This window comes from Haliaeetus albicilla, chromosome 2, assembly GCF_947461875.1.
Source record: "Haliaeetus albicilla chromosome 2, bHalAlb1.1, whole genome shotgun sequence".
NCBI lineage: Eukaryota > Metazoa > Chordata > Aves > Accipitriformes > Accipitridae > Haliaeetus > Haliaeetus albicilla.
Window position 1 is genome coordinate 546,887 of NC_091484.1, and position 20,879 is coordinate 567,765.

General features: G+C 38.6%; 1 protein-coding gene and 1 long non-coding RNA gene across 3 annotated transcripts in view; one reads left to right on the forward strand and one right to left on the reverse strand.

Annotated features, from left to right (window-relative positions):
* The window catches only part of LOC138688622 (uncharacterized), a 90,049-nt gene that overhangs the window by 36,343 nt on the left and 32,827 nt on the right, over positions 1 to 20,879 (reverse strand). The window lies entirely within an intron of this gene.
* Positions 1,187 to 19,039, forward strand: LOC104310734 (protein-glutamine gamma-glutamyltransferase 6). 2 transcript variants are annotated; one of them, XM_069800459.1, is made up of 14 exons: positions 1,187 to 1,825; positions 2,822 to 2,930; positions 4,923 to 5,096; positions 5,300 to 5,539; positions 9,912 to 10,030; positions 10,227 to 10,355; positions 10,518 to 10,698; positions 10,933 to 11,068; positions 12,671 to 12,774; positions 12,865 to 13,107; positions 15,130 to 15,447; positions 16,426 to 16,589; positions 17,339 to 17,463; positions 18,523 to 19,039. In XM_069800459.1, the coding sequence occupies exons 2-14, from the start codon at positions 2,924 to 2,926 to the stop codon at positions 18,671 to 18,673; spliced, it is 2,091 nt and encodes a 696-aa protein (XP_069656560.1). In that variant the 5' UTR covers positions 1,187 to 1,825; positions 2,822 to 2,923; the 3' UTR covers positions 18,674 to 19,039. The 2 variants fall into 2 exon arrangements, with proteins under 2 accessions (XP_069656560.1, XP_009927343.1); XM_009929041.2 differs by lacking the exon at positions 1,187 to 1,825 and having other exon boundaries at positions 2,557 to 2,930.

A 20,879-nucleotide genomic window follows, 5' to 3' on the forward strand; every position in this document is an offset into this window, starting at 1 on the left:
TTGGGAATCAAAGGGAGGGTAGTCTTAAGTCTAAGGGTATTTTACCTTGAGAATAGTTAAGAATTCTTCACTATAGATTGTGTGTCAGGAAGTCATCTTTCAGAGTTCAAGTTTAGTAAAGCTTACTTAAACCCTTTATGAGAGGATAGGTACAGGCCAAAAGCTGGGTTCCAGGAACAAGTGAACTAGGTATAGCCCAGTGAGTGACCTAGTTTATGGCCAATAATTCTACAACAGTAAGTCAATCTCTGACTGAAAACGATCTGTGTAGATGAAGTGAATGCAAAGCCAAACTACTGCTCTATTGCACTTTGGACTGCTGGGTCAGGAAGCCAGTACCATCTTGGCAAGTGCCTGGAGCCAGTTCTGTGCCCCCACTTCCACCACACAGCACAGGGTACCTGTGACTTGCCATAGGGACTCCTCACTCTTACATCAGCAGCCCAAGCTCAGACTGGCAATAAACTCCTTTTGTCCTTGTAGCCTGCAAAATTGCTTAAGGAGGGCACTTGCAGACACCCAGTTTTCCACTGCCAGTCACATGATGTCAGTACAAGACCTTACTGGACATATAATGAGATGACCTACAGGGAGGCTCTACAAAATGGCCCATAGTGGTACCCTCTCTTTACCTCCTGATGTTCCTCAAGGCTCACCAGGGTCAGAAGCTCTCATCACGTAGACCAAACAGTAGAAGTTCAAGCTCAAGCATAGCCTTGGATTTAGAATGTGGATATACACTTAATTACTTCTTTTTACGCCTCTTGTATGTGTGAAAACAACCAGATTATGCTAAAGTGAAGTGCATTGCACTAGCAGAAATTAGAGAAGCTTTGTAAATGGGACCTCTAGGGGAATTAAAAGGAAGGCAACACCCTTCCCCTGCAACACTTCAGGTGCACATGAAGTTAATGAGTCTAATTAAATGCGTGCCTACTTGGATACAGACGCGCAGAAGGGATTCTGCAACATTTTTTGTGGAAGTTACACTGATCTCCTCTTTCTAGTAAAGAGTAGCGACAATACAAGTGTAAGGTGCAATATGGTTACCCTGAGGATATGCTAGTGCGATACTTGAACAATACACAAAATTATTAAAGAGATGAATGAAATAAAAGAGTATGTTTTTCTCTGAAAGTTAGCAAACTGCACGGCAATTTCAAGGCTCTGAAACAAGGGAAAAGGACGAACAAAATATTTTGAACCATTTTGGATGATGAGTGGGTGGAATTGAGCTAGGAAAAACACCTGCGACAATGTTAAGTCATTAGTCACTTTGCAACCACGACCGCTGCATTCCAAAGGGCTTACAAAAGCAGCTGCTGATGCTTTGCTGTGGTGAAGGTGTGGACTGGCAGGTGCCAGTTTGGGATGTAGGCCAGTCTGAGAGAGAGGTTCTGGTGGTTTGGTGAACACCACTGTGGGTGTGTCATACAGAGGTAAAGGAGGTGGTTGCAGCCGAGACAGAAAAAGTGTTCTGAGATTTAATTACTTACGTGAGCGGTAAGGAAGAAGAAAGGAAATAGTCATACTCCAGCGGGAGCAACGTGTAATGTCTGAAGCAATCACTATAAGTACTGAACGCCTGAACTTAAGAACTGGTCAATGCGGTTTGTCACTAGGGCTGTGTGTGAAGATCAGGTAACATCAGAGGCTTGTGGCTCTTATGGTTTCCAAGGAATATGAATTAAGCAAAAGAGAAAAAGACCGACTAAAGTAGCTCTGAACGGCAATCAAATCCATCTGAGGCGATTCCCGGAACGAGTTTTGACAGCCTGAACATCCTGGAAACTTCCAAGAGGAAGAAGGACCTCTGAATTATAATGTAAGTGGAGATACACTATACCAGATATACTGCTGCCAAGTGTGAAAAGTTTTAGTGTTGTTCTTTCAGGATAGGGCTAGCATGAATGTCATATAAGTAAGTACTCTTTTAGTCTTTGTGGTATCAAAACAAAGTTTCTCAAAAAGGTGCAAGAAGCTAATTTTTTTTGTAAAATCAATCTTAGAAACAGCTCTTGGAGCTTAATTTCTGCTTCTTTTTCAGTTTTTTTTCTTTGTAACTTAAAACTCGGACTAATTTATTTTTTAAGTCTCTACTGAGTGCTAAGACATGACCAGTTGAGCTGCAGAATCTTAAACAGATAAATATTCCTCCCTACAACAATGTCATTTTATTACCTGTACACTTTTAAGCGAGGGTACAAAAATAAAAAGAAATATATCCACAGTTGTGAAGACAGACAGGCTTTATCAGTTTGCACTGATAAAAACTACTCATGGTTAATAGTTTGGGGGTTCCTTTTGAAATGAAACTTTTGCTGAAATAGTAGTACAGAGCTAGCTAACATAACAGGTAAACAGACATTTGTTTCTGGTGGGAATTTATCATTTCACATAAGTCAGGGGGCATTGGAGATAATTTGAGACCCCAAAAAACCCCTCTAAAACCAACTCACAGCTGTTGAACAAAACCAGAAGTGACATTGACCAATCTGGAAGTTAAGTAATCAGGAAATGCTCCTTTTTCCTTCATATGGCTTTTACGTCCCACCACACTCTCCGTTTCCTCATCCTTAAAGATAACTTATTCATGGCACACCTATTATCCTTTGTAGGAAGTTCTTCTTGTCTTGGGATTCAAGTGAACACATTTCCTCTGAGTAAATAATTTTGGTATCTCCTCCCATAATTACACCCACGTTGAGTAGGAACATTGGCATTAGACATACATATATTATATGAACTAGTTAATTCGTTTGACAAGTCTACAGGTATTAATAACAACTGCTGAGCACCTCTTCCCTCTCTAAAATTTCAGCTGACAGCACGAAAAGATTGTTGAGTTTTTTATGATTCATGTGACTTGGACATCCTTGAAGAACAAAGTAGAAGTTGTATACAATTCTCATAAGCTGAGGGAATGGCAGGTGAGTTCGTGTCATTTGCTTCCCTTCAGCAGGTACTTTATTCAGGACTGTTTCCTTAAGATACATGCCCTGTAGGTATCTGCTCAGATTTCTTATCTGAAATTTTATATTGTAATTTGTTCTTGCACTTCATTTTCAAAGTTTTACTGTTGTTATTATTAAGACCTGTTTGAGAATAATTTTTGAGCTAAGCAGAGGATAACTGGGGGGCGCTGTGAAAGAAAAGAAATTCCCATTACTTCAAAAGGCACTATGCGGAACTCCATCTAAACCCTTTATTTTTTAAATGCTATTTCAGACATGTGTTATGCTTTGTATTAAAAAAATTAGTGTAATCCATCCTAATGGAGCTGTGAGCATGGAGCCTATAGATGGGAATTCAAAGATGCATTAAAACCCTACTAAAGGAAAACAGTAATGACAATATCTATGCATTTTAAAGTTAAAAATGAAGATGATTATTGAGCTGGGCAATTGCAAAGCAAGGTTGTCTCTTGTTTAACAATGAAACAAACATTTTCAAATCAGTTTTTAAAATGTTGCTTTGCAGGGAAAGCAGCAGCCTTTCCTGGCAGCACAGAAAGCAGTTCACTGTCATCCCAGATAGTCATGCTAAAGATTCTCTTTTTCAGCGCATCAATGCTTACTCACGTTACTTCTTTGTGGTCTTAGACTACAAAGAAAAAAATTTTTCTTGAATGTAATTATGGCACTTTTTTTGCATAAGTTAGATTTTACTTTTACTTCTTCTTCAAAGATTATATGTAAATTCTAGTAATATGCAGCTATATTGTTCCAGATCTGATTTAGTATTTCATTGCTATGCTATATGGTACGAGATAGACTTGGAAGCTTGTTTGAAGATCCCTACCATAATAGTGCACGGTGCCATAGGCCTTAATCGATCCTTTCCATCACACTATTTTTGTTGTTGTTATTGTTTGCTCTTGAATTTCCTTTAAAATGGTGGAGGTCATGTCGTGTGTGTGTGTCCCCCTTGCATTTATGATACTAGCTTTAATAAAAGTGATTTGGAACAATCTTAACCAAGGTACTTGCCCTGAGCATTTGCCAAAACTTGCAGCACAATGCTCCAGGTGTACTCTGTGGAGTCTCATAGGGCAGATATAAACACAGAGGACAGTGCCTCTCAGAGCTCCCAAAGACAGTGTAACTGCTCAAGTTTGAGTGCGGCAATAAAACATAAACTATAGAAGGGAAAACAAATCTTGCAAGGAAGATCATATACATACTCGCTTGCTGAAAAGGTAGTTGAGAATTTAAGGTGGCAAGAGCCTCTTTATGGGTTTTAAACCACAGACCATAATAACAGCATGTATGCAGGACACTTGGTGTTGAGAACTTCAAGCACACTGTAAAAATCATCAGAATTCCTCTAGGACATGAAGGTAGTGCCTACTAGAACAGGAATCCCAGTGGTCCAGTTGTCACTTTGGACACAGCTATATTCAGTCAGATTGATTTCTTTGTCAAAAGCTCCAACTTACGGCCTCAAATACCTCTTGTTGATTCAAATAAGACAGATGATCTCTCACTATGCATCTTTCCCTACTCTAGGCCAAAAGGCATCAAGATATAAGCGGGAAAAGTAAGATGTCCTAATAGCCATTTCTGGGATCCTAAAAATATAGATGTTGAAAATGTAGAGGGGCTACAGGCCACTTTATTTGGTGCTGACAATGAAATGACACTGATTTGCCCCTGTAAATTTCTAAGTCCAGTGATAAAACAGCATCCAGCACTGTATAGGAAGTATATAAGTCCTGGTGTACGACAGCCCCATAACAAAACTCAAGCAAAAAATTCTATTATTTACCACTAGACTTAATCAATTTAATGGGGCATCTGCTTTTTAGTTGTCTTTTATCTGGTAAAAGATAACTGCTCTTAGCAATCTCATCATGCCAATCACCAGCAAATGACTTCTTTCCATGCTGGCTGCTTCTTCATATCTTTTCTTCTGTTTTACAGATCTGACACCAACACATATCAGCTGGCAGCCATCAGTAAACGCAAGCACACACCATACTGACAGATATGCCAATGCTGAGTTGACTGTGAGGCGAGGACAAGCCTTCACTATTACCCTGTACTTCAACAGACCAAAGCAGACTGGGGAGAACCTAGCATTTGTCACTGAAATAGGTAACACTCCCTTAGCTTAATCCATGTTCTCACAGAAATGTAATCTTTATCCCTTGTAGTTCTCCCCTTATTCCATTTAGAGATGCAATTTTTCTTCATGTATTTTTAACGCTTTTCCCCCTGTAATGTTCTCATTTCAAATATGAGGTTAACATTGAAACCACACTCTGGAATGGAAACCAATTACCCCTTCTTTCCGGCAGGACCATCCCCCTCAGAATCTCATCGTACAAAAGCTGTATTTAACCTCTCTGAGGTGGGGGCAAGTGGCTGGAGTGCTGCCCAAGGACCCAGCGAGTCTGGCTATATGAACTTTACAATATCCAGCCCAGCCAATGCTGTCATTGGACGATACAATCTCATCCTTCAAGTAACCTCAGGGAACAAGATCTTCTCCAGATTCCTGGGGCAGTTTGTGTTACTCTTCAACCCTTGGTGCCCAGGTAGGTACCAATGCCTTTGCTCTTGAATATAACTGACCTATTTGCTTTCATATCCGCACAGTGAGCTTGCTACCTCAAGCTGTCTCTCTTTGGGTTACCAGTGGCAGCAATCTCAGCTATCTGTTCAGAGACCTCGTTTTAATGCATTAAAAAGATGCTGACGCTTCCCCCCCCCCCCCCCCCCCTTTTATCCTAATGAAATGTGCTATATGGAGTAATAACATACGAGTCCTTCTTCAGGACTGAGCAGATCACTTTTTCTGTAAACAAGGGCTGATAGACTTTAATAAGTGCAGGTACTTCTCAGAACTTGAAGCAAGCATACAGTAACATCCTTGACTTGCACCTAAATCAGAGCAAGACTGCTCTTGTAGATGTTAACTGCAAAGACAATAGCTCAACTAACTTTATAAGAACTGATAAGAGGGCTAGTGTGAAGAAGATTGGCATTTCCCATGTCTTTCATCATGGGTTGAAAAGGGACATCTCCTGCTCTTCCATTTTTTATTTCTGCAACCTCAGCATGTTGCAGAAGAAATGCAAATTCCTAAACTCAGATTTTGCAAATATGTCTAGAAACCTAGATTAGCCTTAAAATACACCACTCCAGAGTTAAGGGAGCTCTTAGCCAGCCAAGTGACTAAACAGCTTATAAAAGAAGAGTAACCACAATCACCCACTATTTTCTTCTGTGACCATATGTTAGTCAAGGGCCACTAACAAATACTCCAAGAGCCAAGATGAAAAAGGCTGCTAATTAGCTCAGCATGTCTTGGAAGACAGAAATAATTATAGAAGGATGTTCAGGAAACTCAGACTGTCTCTGCATAGACAGTCCTGAGGGAAAAGCCTTCCTAGAAACCCCTGAAAGATCACTTGTGGTGTAACCTCTAATTGATGGAAGCCAAACAGCAGGGACTGAAGTACTTGACAGCTCCTGAACTGGAACACCAGAGTAGCAGTGGTATTCATAAAAGCAGACAAACTGTTCTCCGATGAAAACTGAGAAAAATTAAGCTGCGCCATTCCAGTTTAAAACTAATGATTTTGCAGAAGAGCCCTCCAGATTTATCAGATGATGCAATGACCACTGCCAAACAAAAGGGAGTATCCTTAAAGTAGGATGCTGGTGAAGAGGCTTCTGCAGAGTGGAATAGACCCCTGAGCCTGACAAACAGGAACAGATTCAGTTTGAGGGTATGTTACCGCTATAGTAAATGTCATAGCAGAAGGGAAATGGAAAACTTATTTCCTCAGCAAAGGATAAATGACAGATCTGGTCTGTGGATATGGTTCCACATGGGAGGTTATTCATTAAGCTGGAAAAGACAGGAATTGATTCATAACCTGTAATATTACAATATGAGTAAAGAACTACTTACAAGGAAACATTCAGGAGTAGAGATGAAAGAAAAAACACTGGGTTGGAGAAGACCTACTAGTGGATCCTTAAGTGTCATCTGAAAAAACACTCTGAGCAAATGGTTCATTACTGACTTTGATACCCTGACATTAAGCAGCATTGTCCATACACAGATGGGCTGGGATACCACTTAGAAATAACTGGCTGCCCTTAGAGACTGGAGTAGTTGAGAAAAGATAATAAGATACAATAATACAAAATAAAAGACCATTATGTTTAGGGAGAAATAACTATAATTTCAATGGCAGACTTACCAGCTGGAAATCATGAAAAATGTGAAAGTACTTGTTAATCAAAGAATGAGAACCAAAGTGAAATGGCCCTTAAAAAGGCAAATGCACTCTTAAACTGTGTAAGAAGAAACAGTTGCTCAGATTAAATACTAATGCCATTGTACAAGGTGATGAATCTCATTTGGAATTTTCTTTCAGTTAATCTTTCCTGAACAGGAATTATGAATTAGAACATGTTCAGTGAAGGGTTACTGGGATAGCTGAACACATGAAAAGCCTTTTGGACAAGAGAAAATTTCTAGTTTAGCAAGCTGAAAGCAATTAGTTTCACAGGTCGTATATCTGAAATAAATACAGAATTTTGACACAGAAAATACTGATCTTTCCATAATGGTAACAAAACAATAAGCTTATTAATTCACTAACTTATTTGTTTCAAACTTTTGGATAAAACAATAGTGATGTTTTAACATTAATACAGTCTCTTAAGGACATTTAAAGAGAAATCTAAGATACTTGCAAGCCAGCCTCTGATAATGATGCATTATGTCCTAATGCTACTGAAGGAATGTACAGCTAACTACTAGAACAAAGAGTGCTAATCATGAATTAAATGAAAGATCATATATTGCTTATCTATAGCTCACAAGTGAGCACGTCAATTGTAAAGCTTTAGGGGATAAAAGGATATGTATGTTTGAGAATTTTGTAGAATGTATCTTTTTCCCTAGATGTCTGATACTTGCCACTTGTTTATGTGGAAAAGATTATATGAAGAAATTACTAGAAATATATATATGTTAGAAAGCATGCTCGCATATTGATTAAAAACTATCAATAGAAATTCATATCCTGCTTGTTTCTCACTATGCCAGGATAAACTTTAATTTCAGAATGAGAAGACAGAATATATAACAACTTTGTATTTTTGTACTAAAATGAATTAATTTAATAAAGGATTAGGTCTATAGTGGGCTGTCTTTCTATAACTGTCAAAAAAGAGGACTATTGTGGCTGTTTGAGGCTTTTTTCTCCTTGTGTGCTGAGAGTAACAGAAGAAGGGGGTGTTCCTATTTAGTCATACTTAAAGAGATTTGTTGTGGTGTGTTGCACGGTTTTTTCCCTCCTTTTAAACTGATGCTAATTTTTCTCTTAATTATTGGTAGGAATAGTGTTATTACAAAAAAGTCTAAGTATACTTATTTAAAGAACTGGCTCTAGAACATTATAATTGAGAGCATATAAACCTTAGAAAAAAGATGTTCATCAAGTGATTATAGAAGGACATTTAGATTGCTCCAAATCATAAACTCATAGGGTTAGAAGGATCTTAGGAAGTTATCTAGTCCCACACCATGCTCTAAGGCAGGTTCAGTTTAGCACTCAGGTCATTCCTGACAGATCTTGAATTCCTTCTTAATGATCAGCCATTAGGGAAGCTCCAGTACCTCCCCCAGCAATTCACTCTAATAAAACACTAGCCTTTCCATTAGATTTTTTTCCTGTTAACTAACCAAATCTTTTTTGCTTTGATTTCAGCATATAACCTCTCATCCTACATATGATAGACACCAATAACAGATTTCCTCCCCACCCACCCCATCCTCTTCACAAGAATTTCTAGAATTGATTACCGTGCTTGCCCCATTACTCACCTCCATTTTTTTTCTACCTTAAATAATTCTGAGTTAATTAATAAGTTATATTGTCTTCATAAGTTATACTCTCAGGATTGCTGAGCATTCTCAGTGCTCCTCTCACACTTTCCAACTGATCCACACCTTCAAGTGCAGCACCTGGAACTGCACACAGTTCTCCAGGCCCATGCCGACTCAAAAGCTTGGGAATCAACAATGATGATATAAAAAAAAAAAAAGTGTGGACAGTGACCACAAAAATAGACTTATATAAAGTGATATAATTTTTAAAAGAAATTACACAATCTTTTTATTTGCAGGAAGGGAAGGATGGGAAGTTCCTATAGGAAGGTAAAGAAGTTAACTCAATAAAATAGAAAAGCTGATTTTTATATGCATTTCCTGAAATCCCAAAGCTTTCACAAAATAATTTTAAACATCATGAAATTAAACATGAAGCTAAGTAGATATTGCTACCTAAAGAGTGATCAAAACAACCTAAATATCTGTGGGAAGCTCAGCTTTCATAGCAGCTACATACTGTGCCATAGACTAGGGAAACCAATGAGTAATAAGGAAATCAAAGTGATTGGTTGAGCAGGCTATCCTAATAACATTCCTGATAACACTTTGGATCAGGCAAGTAGGGATCTTCATTTAGGAATCTTAAAACAAGATGAACGCAACTGGAAAACAGAGAAAAATGTCATCTGTGAGATTCTTTTCAAATGTCTATTCTACTTCTAACTACCCTGAGAAGCAGAAGAATCCAGTGAGCTAGACTGGACTTTTCTCCATCTTCCTCACAAAAGTACAATGTACAGATAGGGGACATCTAGGTAATATGCAAAGGCTATACTAAAATTAGGGGAAAAAGTTAGTGTAACATGGATTCCCCCCACCAGCCCCAGGCCATATGCAATAGCAGGCATTTTCACCGAACTGTACATTTTCAGGAAGCTATAATTGCGTTTTCCAAACAGTAGTTTTTCCCTTGATAAATCAAGATACAAATGGTTTTGAAAGGTTGCTAGTATTCTCAGCTTTAAGTGTAAAAGCATGTCCAACTTGGTTTTCAGGTGATGATGTCTACTTGGCTAATGAAAATGAGAGACAAGAATATGTTCTAAATGAAAATGGAATAATCTTTGTGGGCAATGCAAAGTACATTGAAGCAAGAGGATGGTACTATGGACAGGTAAGACATAAGGAATTAATTTGTGCTCTTATTCTGTCTCCAGTGTGTGCCTCTGCACACCACTGTCTTTGTGCCTCACTGTCCCTATCACATTTGGGCTGGAATATCTTAGAAAGGAGGAACTGCAGTAGAATCTCCTCTAATTCTGTTTGTGAAACTATCTATTTTTTAAAAAAATTATCTTATCTGATCACAGTTTCAAGATCACCTTCTAAACATCTGTCTTACCATGCTTGATCTGAGCCTATACTATCGTCAGGACCCAGCCATTGATGTATCCCGAAGAGGAGATCCTAAATATGTGGGCCGAGTAATCAGTTCTATGGTAAGAAATGGACAACTTAATCTGAATTCCATGTGCTTAAGCAGAAAGCATTAGTTATACCACTGATATTCAGCTACCTGCACCTTAAGCAATATAATTAACTAGATATGGTGCATTACACACAATTGATTTTGTGCATTCTGTCCATTGGCCTATTTTTAGATCAATGGAAATGATAATGATAATGGAGTTCTCCTGGGAAAGTGGCAAGGAAGTTTCCATTCACATGAGAATCCATCCAGATGGGATGGCAGTGTGGTAATCCTCCAGAAATGGCGTCAGGACAACTACAAGCCTGTTCAGTATGGCCAGTGCTGGGTTTTTGCAGGCGTGATGTGTACAGGTAAGCTTTAAGAACAGAGGAGTGTGGTGAAATGGAGGCATTTGTGACCTCTGGTTTTATCAAAAGTACAAAGCAATTAATTCTACAAGAGGAACAGTGCTCTGAAGACTGCAAATGCTAAAGAATCACAAAATATTTAGACACTTAACTTTGTTTCTCAGATATTTATAATCATTGAACTAAAGCTGTGGGGTTTGTTTGTGTTTTGTTTTTTGTTTTTTAAATATATTTCAGTTCTGAGGTGCTTGGGGATTCCAACTCGTTTGGTTTCAAATTTTAACTCTGCCCATGATGTGGATAGAAATCTGAGTATTGATAAGTACTACGACAGCTCTGGAAAGAGTCTTAATATCAGCAAGGATTCCACATGGTAAATATAAACTTTTGCATCTCACCAATAATTAGAGAGAGGATTTATGAGACTTAAAAACATAAACGCTAGTAGTACAAAAGCAATTGAATGGACAAAAGTTAATACAAATATCTAAATTAATACACTAGACATCCATTTGGAAAGAAAATGTATTTCATGGTTTTGAGATAACAGTTACTTCAAATAACCAACCAGCCCAATTTTTTGCAGTCCTTGACCTCAAACAAGTTGCAACTTTCTTTAAAATTATGTTTCCATTGACAAAGTACCAGTTACCAAGGCTCTTTTAATCACTGACACCTAACCAGTCTGTTCCTGATAATGCAGCTGAGTACCTTCCATGCTCTCAACTGGTTTACTGCTGCCATAACTTTCTCTCATCACACATCCAAAGCCTGTGTTTCTCAGTTTGGCCTGTCAACTCCCCCCCACCCCGGTAGATGGGAGCCTCCCCAAGAAGTTTTTCTGCACTCCTTTAGCTAGACCTTCCCCGTATGGGAACAGAAAAGAGAACAATCCCAACACCCTCCAGACTTGCTTATTGGACATTGTAGTCCAGTGCTGTAAACTGCAAGTGATCCATGGTCATCAATCAAGCCCCAAAATTTGAGTAGCCAAAGAAACATAATATTCTTTAAATGATACCATTTTATAATTTAGTTGCCCTCCAGTTTTAAAATCTGCACCCACTTCACTTTTCAGAAAGTGAACTAACTAGGCCCAAGGGTATATCATATAGCTCAAAGTCTCTGTGCACACTAGGCTTCACCAAAAGTATCATCTTTAGTCTGCTTCCTTTCACTGAGTGTATGTGGTTGAAGGATACAGGAAGTCTTTCACCTCTTAACCTCCTTAAAAGTATTAGCCTCTGAACAAAATTCAGCCAACAAATCTTTTCTGGGTCCTCCTGTGACCTACATTTTACCAGTCTTTCACGCTATCCTTTCCTTTCGGAGTCTGTGGAACTCATTACCACTGGATGCTGTTGAAAACAAAGCTATAAAGAGTTTTTAAACAGGACAAAAGAGATTCATAGAGAATAAGATGACTAATGACCATGAAACCCAGTGGTCTTGATGCAATGACCGACTCAAAGTCCCTAATTCTCTGACTGTGAGAAATCGTAGAGCATATCAGGGGAAGGGTCATTCTATTCAGGTGCTGTTCTTATCTCTTTTCTAAACATCTGCTGCTGCATAATACTATAGATGGACTACTGAACTTTATGAGCATTTTATCTGATCCAGTATAGCTATTTTAAGTTTGTATTTAAACAAAGCATTTTCCACATTTGAAGGTTACTGAACCCAGTCACCAAGTGTTGCCTATATACAAGGCTTAAATGTTTCACTTATAGTTCATATTGCTCCCAAAGCAAGCTGCTGACATCTGTATTCTCTCCCTCCCTACCCTGAGGTCTACACCTCAAAAGCAGGCAGTAAATCCATCCTTTGAAAGAGGTAGTGAGTTGCTGTAACTAGACAGCTTGTGTCACATCTTAGAGATTCTTTAAAAAACAAAATTCCCTACTCCTTTCAAATTGGACGTTTGTATGACTCTATATTACTATGCTTTCTAGACATTGTTCTTTGTCTCCAGGGATTACCACGTCTGGAATGAAAGCTGGTTCATTCGCCCAGACCTGGGAACATCATACAATGGATGGCAGGTTTTAGATGCGACTCCACAAGAACAAAGCAGAGGTAACAGTATAAGTTCTTACTATGACTTAGCATTCCTTCTCCAAACTGAGCACAACTAATAAAGTCTGACTTTTTTTTTTCATGTTTTAGGATTATTTCAGTGTGGCCCTGCATCTGTCACAGCCATCAAAGAAGGTGATGTAGACTTGGATTATGACACCTTATTTGTGTATACGGAGGTGAATGCCGATTGCAACAGATGGATTGTATACAATGATGGAACTAAGAGAAGAGTTTATTGTGATACTGAAATAATTGGCAGGTTTATAAGCACCAAAGCTGTGGGCAGCAATTCCCGTGTGGATGTCACCTGTAATTACAAATATCCAGAAGGTAAAGGAATTATCACAAATAATCTCCTTGTTATCACAGTTATCTCCTACTGAATTCTTGGTGCTAGGACGCTAGGATGGGTAACCTGTTTTCTTTGAGCATCTCTCCCTTTCCGTCAGAAAATATTTCTTGCCAGTGTTCTCAGACTACTTTCTTAATACAATGGGTATTATATTTCTGTTTTTGTGTATTTAGTAGTTTCCTTATTAAGACACAATACAAAATATACTTTAGTCCCTTACACAGAAGGGACTATGTATATGTAATATGTATATATTACAAAATGTAATATATACACAAAATAGGGCTATAAAATACATTTTACTACCCAAGGCAGACAAACACTCAAGCTATCATACCAGAAAGTCTTAAAACTGAGTCTATCATTTATAACAAACTGTGCACAGGTCTGTAGTATGGGAAGTACAGATAAGTACTAGCTTTCCAGCATATCTGGCAGAGGCAGTGGGGCAACAATCAAACCACTAATCCAAACCCTTAAACTCCAGTCCTCTAACACTAGACATCCATCTCCCATATGACCTCATGCTCAGTGTCTCTCAGTAAATAAGTTCTTTCTTGCTGTGTCCATTCCAGCTCCTCGTCTTTCCTTTTGAAGACCACATTACATCCCGCTCCCAAGAGGAGTGACTCACTCAGTCTCCCTCTCTGACTGTATAAATTCACCGAGTTAGGCTCTCTTGTGGTCCTGTTCCAACATCCAGCCATCAGCTACCCAGCCATTCAGTTGTTACGTGTTTGCACTCCCAGTGGACTCAGTCCCACATTACTGAATTCTGGAAACAAAACTACTAGGAAACAGTAAAGGGAACATGCCATTCATCTATACTTAGGAAAACAAAGCAGCAAAGGTTAAGAACTGCATAGCCATATGTTCGTGAGAATATTTTTATCTTCCGTCAAAAACTTGGTACCTATGTCTTCCCATCTTTTTTAAATTTAGGGTTACAGATTTCATATAATAGTTTGCTTAATGTTTGTGGCTCAAAGTCTTAAAAAAAAAAAAGAGGAAGATAGATTTCACTTTTTTTAAAGTTTGCCTTCTGAATCAGCAGCCATATTACAATACTTCACTCCTCAAGGTTTTAGTGCAACCATATTTAATACAGAGGTTGGTTATCATCAGATTAGCGAAGTAACACTGTCGTGGTTTAACCCCAGCCAGCAACTAAGCACCATGCAGCCGCTCACTCACTCCCCCTCATCCAGTGGGATGGGGGAGAAAATCGGGAAAAGAAGTAAAACTCCTGGGTTGAGATAAGAACGATTTAAGAGAACAGAAAAGAAGAGACTAATAATGATAATGATAACACTAATAAAATGACAACAGTAGTAATAAAAGGATTGGAATGTACAAATGATGCGCAGGGCAATTGCTCACCACCCGCCGACCGACACCCAGCCAGTCCCCGAGCGGCGATTTCCCCCCCCGCCCTTCCCAGTCCCTAAACTAGATGGGACGTCACATGGTCTGGAAGACACCGTTGGCCAGTTTGGGTCAGGTGCCCTGGTTGTGTCCTGTGCCAACTTCTTGTGCCCTGGCTGGGCATGAGAAGGTGAAAAATCCTTGACTATAGTCTAAACACTACTGAGCAACAACTGAAAACATCAGTGTTATCAACATTCTTCGCATACTGAACTCAAAACATAGCGCTGTACCAGCTACTAGGAAGACAGTTAACTACATCCCAGCTGAAACCAGGACAAACACTTATCACACTACTGCATGTTCTGACCAAAGAAAAAGAAATCTTGCATCCTAAACAAAAACAAATGCATCATATTTCATTTTAGTGACTTATTCACCTTATTACAGTATGTTTATTACTTTACTGTGAAAAACTTTAACAGAGGCCTAATAAAAATATGGGGAACTTTCAGGTACTGCATATTTCTGGGTGATGCAGAGCTGACACCCGATATCATTCTGAAAGCCTTTACACAGAGAAGGTGCAATGGCAACAAAAGTATGAATTTTGCTTGGTTCTCTCCTTCGATCAGGTTCTTCTGAGGAAAGACGAGTTTATAAAAAGGCCTTAGCCAAGATATTTGGATCAAATATCACAGAAGGACACACAGAATCTCCAGATGAAAGATCTTCAGAGACAATTAGAAACCCTGGGATCTCTGGGAAATTCAAGCTGGCTGAACCTCCAGTGTTTGGCAAAGACATTACCCTAATCTTAATTCTCAATAACCTATCTTTTGACCACAAGACCGTGAAGGTGGACATGAGTGCGTCAACCATCCTGTACACAAGGAGACCAGTGGCAGAGATCCTGAAGGCAACCACTTCTGTGGATCTTGGTTCTAAACAAGGTAACTTTTAATGTCCCTAAGGAGTCAATATAGCCCTCTTCTTAGCCACACAAAGGCAACTGGAAGGAAGAAACATCAGTATCATATCTGTATCAGCCTTGTAGTGCATCTACTTGTTCCATCTCTTAATAGCATTGTTTATGACTACATTTTACAAGATATTTTTTTTCCTCTGAAAACTTTCACTAGTTCAACCAGGAACTGAAGGTCTCATGAAATGTTATATAGAAGGCTACATTTATATTATAGCTCCAGAAGCAACACTATATATATATATGGTGTGTGCCTGTGTATATGTATGTGTGTGTGTATCTATCTGTCTGTGGTGATTATTACAGGTATAGGAACACATCTTACTTTTAACAAATAAAAAAAGTCTGATGTATGCTTTCTGGCACTCAACAGGCAACACTTTAACTAGGACAAAGGTTAAAAATTACAATGAAACTGTCTCTCTTTTGAAGAGTCAAGGCTATTAAAACTATTATAGAGATCTTTTTCCTCCCCAGGGGCTACAAAGATAAACATTTTTTCCATACACAGCAGAAAAGTTGTAGGACTACAATAAGCAGCTGACCAGGTCACTTGAAAAGGATCTCTGTGAAACTTGACCCAAACTTTCTTCTTGACTGAGGTAAAATAAATAAGATATAAGGAGGAAACAGATAAAAATGGTTATACCTCTAATTATAAGAAATACAAAGGGACAGGAATCCAGTGAAATGCAGATGAGCAGATTCCTTCAGTTTCAGGCCAAAATCCTCCATTCAAAACTGTAAGGGTCAAATGAGTTAAAGTAGAAAAGGATCACCAGAAGAGGGAAATACACAACCAGCCTCACAAGGAAGAAATATAAACAGACTCCAGCCTTCTTATCTTCTGGTCTCTTCAATAATATCAAAACCCCTCACAATAACTCTCTTTTCTTTAGCATTCTTTGAGAGTGTAATGGTTCCTAAATATATGTCTGAATTCCAGGGAAACATATCCAGTTAAAGATCCCTTATTCTTATTATGGAAAATATCTGACTACTGACAAAAGGATCCAAGTTACTGCTTTGTGTGAAGTCATGCACATGCATGGGGTAAAGTTGCTGGTGGAGAAGACAATCATTTTAGAAGACACAAACATTATCATTAAGGTAAACAATTCTCTCCCTTATGTCCTAAACAGACAGAAAGAACTAAAAAGTCTTTATGGAGCTCAGATCTCAAGATGAGAATTTGGGGATAAATGCATTAATTTAGGCTGCAATTTCAGATGTAGCTCTAAAATTCTGCCTGCTTAAATTGAGAAAGTAAGCATGTGAGAGACCAGTTTTGAATCTTTGCCTGAATCTGCCCCCTGTTCTTCAGAACAGCTCTGTTACCTTGTTTCTCTCCCAGTCACATGCCACTGCTTTATGTTCACAGAACTTACTTTCATGTCATCTGTACTCCAGTTATTGACAAGTGCTTGTGTTGCCTTTAAACAACTTTGCCTACTCCCAAAATACAGACTTAAACCCTTAATTCTAATCTATATTCAGGCCAGTTTATATTGTTTTAACACTTTAATCCTGATCAATGATGCGCCAAAAAAAAAAAAAAAAGCCACTCAGCAACCCAAAGATCAGACAGATTTAATGAGATGTATCTGTATAGTCGGGGCTCTCTTTCACTGAAATTGTGCATGAAATATTGCATACAGCTTGGCAACGTTATTTAGCTAATCCAAATCCAGCTTCAACTATTGGGAAAGGCGTATCAGCTGTCAGTTAAATTTCACTGCTCCTACCAATATCTCATTCATCCTCAAATATGAGAGATGTTCTGCTTACAGTTTGACTGAAGTCTGACTCCAGAAAAGCGTAAAACAGTGAATGATCAGAAATGTGTCTCTGTCGTTTAGATTCCTCGGCGGGTTGTAGTGAACAAAGCTGTTACTCTAGAGATCTCATATGCCAATCCCCTCCCTGAACCTGTGAACCGCTGTGTACTACTAGTGACTTTGATGAATCAACAGGTCAAGATACAGTAAGTGAAAGCTGCAGCATTTACTCAGTGCTTCTACCATGACCAATGGCATGTCTAGTTTCTCAATAAGAAAAAATCATGGTTGAATTGTCTTTTTCATATTTTCTATTTATGAAAATAAAAATGCCACCAAATACATATTGAGATATTATGATTTCTCTGTCACGTGTTATGTTTTTCCACGTAGTAACTTCTTTAATAACTAAAAACTTCTAACATTCTTCTTTCCTGGGAAATAAAATGGGCATGTAAATTCCTTTGTCTCTCTAATACTTCTTTTACAGTTTGGCTTTGTGTTTCTATTTTTATATACAGTACCCTAATACTACAGAAATAAGTCTAAGCTAAAGCAAACAAATAAGACACTGCCGTAGCTCCCCTCGTATCAGTCCAAAAAAGAAGTTGCTCTGTCCTCCTTTAAAGTAGGAGAAAATCATGCCTTTTCAAAACATAAGAGCAAAATATTCTATTCCTTTTTTCTTTTCCTCTGGACTCTGCTGCCTTATGGATTAACTCAGTGTTGAGTAGTTCATATTTTCTAAAGCTTGTTTTATTATAAAACAGCCTGACTTGCTGTGGCTCTGGAAATATTTGGACATAATAATTCATAAAAATATGGAAAACATTATTCCAGTGAAAGACTAAGCCAATTTAGGCCAAAAGGAGACATAAAATGCAGCACCCTGGTCATTAGAAAAATCATATTATTGCCAAAATGGATATGAACCAAGCAGGCATTGGACAGAGCACTGACCTTTGACATCAGAGTTTTCCTATTCTGAGTTTGTGTTGACTATCCAAACTTGTACCCAGCCCTAACATGGAGGCATGACGTAGCACTTCTCATTTCCATCAGTCTATTCAAGAGTAAATGAAGATGGTACTATCTTTTCCCATTTCTTAGTCCACACAAAGCCTCAAACCCTAAGTAATTCTCAAAACCCAAGGCTGGGTCTCAAGTAATTGCTGGTGCCCTAGCTATCATGCAGTTCTGCTTCTTGGGAATCTTGAGGAAAGACAATGCAAGCCTGAATTAATTGATTTTTTTTTTTTTTTCAGTCTGGCACAACTGGCACCAAGGGAGAGATCAAAAATTTATTTTGAATTCACACCTCGCAGGACTGGGCCCTTACAGCTGCAAGTAGACTTCTCTTGTGACAAATTTTCACATGTCAAGGGATTTGTAACCATTGCAGTAGCACCTGCATAATGTGATGGAATCAATCTCCTATTTCAGCAATCTCCTATTTCAGCATTAACATGGCAAGACACTCTCCTCTATATAGGGACAGTGATGACAGCAAGAAACTTTCCACAAAAATTGGTGACCTCTTACACTGCAATAGAATCAAGTCTCCTGCTTTCAGGTGCTTAATTATTTAGTCTCTAATTATATTTCTCTTTTTTTATCCTCTTATCTAGAAAAATGAAGCCACTTCCTTGTAGAAATAATTTCACTGTTTAATCAAATCTCATTGTGTTAAGCTTCCGGTTTTGACTTTTCCGTCAGATAATTAATACAGTCTCTTTTCAACCACATTCTAATTGTCAGCAATAAATAAAACCTATCCATACAACTGTATTCTTTTGAATTGAATTGTACATTCCATGGAAATATTATGAGAAATCACAAGATTGAGGGAAGTTCTTTTTCCTTCATTTCACAAGCTTCTTACCTAAAAAAGTAGAACGTTTCCTCCATTGTTCATTTAATTTCTGTATTTTGTGACATCTATAACTGTGAATGGGGAGCAAAAAAGCCTATGAAAGCTGGAAAAAGTAATGTTTGGGGTCCATGACAACACTATTTCTGTAGCCTGTGGGCATAGGCCTGTCACAGAGCGGACAACACACATACACATTCAGATCAGTAACTTAATTCCTATGTAACGTGAGAGAGTCCCAAGCACCATGAAGCATGGGGAGAGTCTTGCATTAATATAGAAGTCCAGCAACACTTCTTGCCCACCAGCACAAGGACACTGGAGACACGGAACACATCTCTCTTCAAACCTTCCCAACGTAACTCATTCACAGGCAGCCCCTACTCCACACCCCTGTCGCAGTGTTTGCATACAGATGCCTCTTTTGTGGGTTCCTGATCCTAACACTGCCAGGTACCAGGTCTCACCTGAAATGCACTTTCAAGCAGCCTTAAGGATTCTCTATTACTGCAGGCAATGTAGCCTGTCCAGGGACTGCTATGAAAGCTGGTGTCTGACAGGGCACAGTAACCATCTGGCCACACTTCAGAAGTAGGGTATGAGGCAATAATGGTGTACAAACAGCTCTGCCAAGCCCGAAGATTCAGATTTGTTGTCTGACTTATAAAATGTTTAAAGCAGAATTAATAAGGCCAAAATTTTGAACCACAGAGCTGTCAGGAGTTCGATATGGACACCTTTTGTCTGACAGACGATAATATTTCAGAGTCACACATCCAGACATGATCACAAATTCTTACTGAAAAAAATACACAAGAAACCATAACAAAACTTCAGATGCCTTTTTAAAAAATAAATTTAAGCTGCAGGTAATTAATTTGCCTTTTTGGTTGTCAGCAGTCTTGATATGAATATGGAAACAAAACAGGAAACAGAAACAGACAAAAAAAGCCCCAATGTAGAGGTGTAGAGGTGAGGAAAATAAGGGATCACCCCTTTTCCCCTTACTCCTCAGTCACAGTCCATTGAAAGTTCAGAACAGCATGCACCTCCTCTCGGGACAAATTGGCAGGGCATGTTTCTAGATAAGTTGTGACACAGGATGAGGGAGGAGAGAGGATAAGGGAGCTTGAAGAGTGGGAAAGAGAGTGTCTGTAATTAGAGTGGGCAGGGCTTACAACAGAAGAACAGCTCTGTAGCTTCCTCCAGGGCCCAATTCAAGATGCCATGCCAAATAGCTACAGAAACTATGTACGCATATCATGAACGCCAAACTATAAAGAAAAATTATTAAAAGCAGAGGCAGCCATTAAACACTCCTCTGTACTTAATAAAAATCCCTGATGCGCAGGTGACTAGATAACAATGCCATCTCAGTGGGATGTATTACTTCTTAGATAAGAAATGCGTATTATAGGTAATCTTGTCAGTAGCAGATAATGAGGTCACAACTCTGTATGCTTCCAAGAAAGAATGAATTATATACAGTCATATGAAAGATTTTCAGGCAGACCTGCCTTAAAAAAAAAAAAAAAGTGGTTTATGCTATGCAAAGTCATGATGCTACTGAGTGGCAGTAACACTAATATATTACAAATCTACTTAGTTCACTCCATGTTCCATACATCCATGTTATACGATATGTATATTTGTCTATACCTGCCCTCTGTACATACAATCTCCAAAAACCTAAACTGACACAAACCAAACCATCCAAAATTAAATTTCTTCTGTCTACTTAAGACTGTATTT

Bases quoted from the DNA above. Each gene is read 5' to 3' on its own strand.
- LOC104310734 (XM_069800459.1), top strand. The intron at 13,108-15,129 runs GTAAAGGAATTA...TCCTTCGATCAG, and splicing joins TAATTACAAATATCCAGAAG to GTTCTTCTGAGGAAAGACGA. The intron at 17,464-18,522 runs GTAAGTGAAAGC...TTTTTTTTTCAG, and splicing joins AATCAACAGGTCAAGATACA to TCTGGCACAACTGGCACCAA.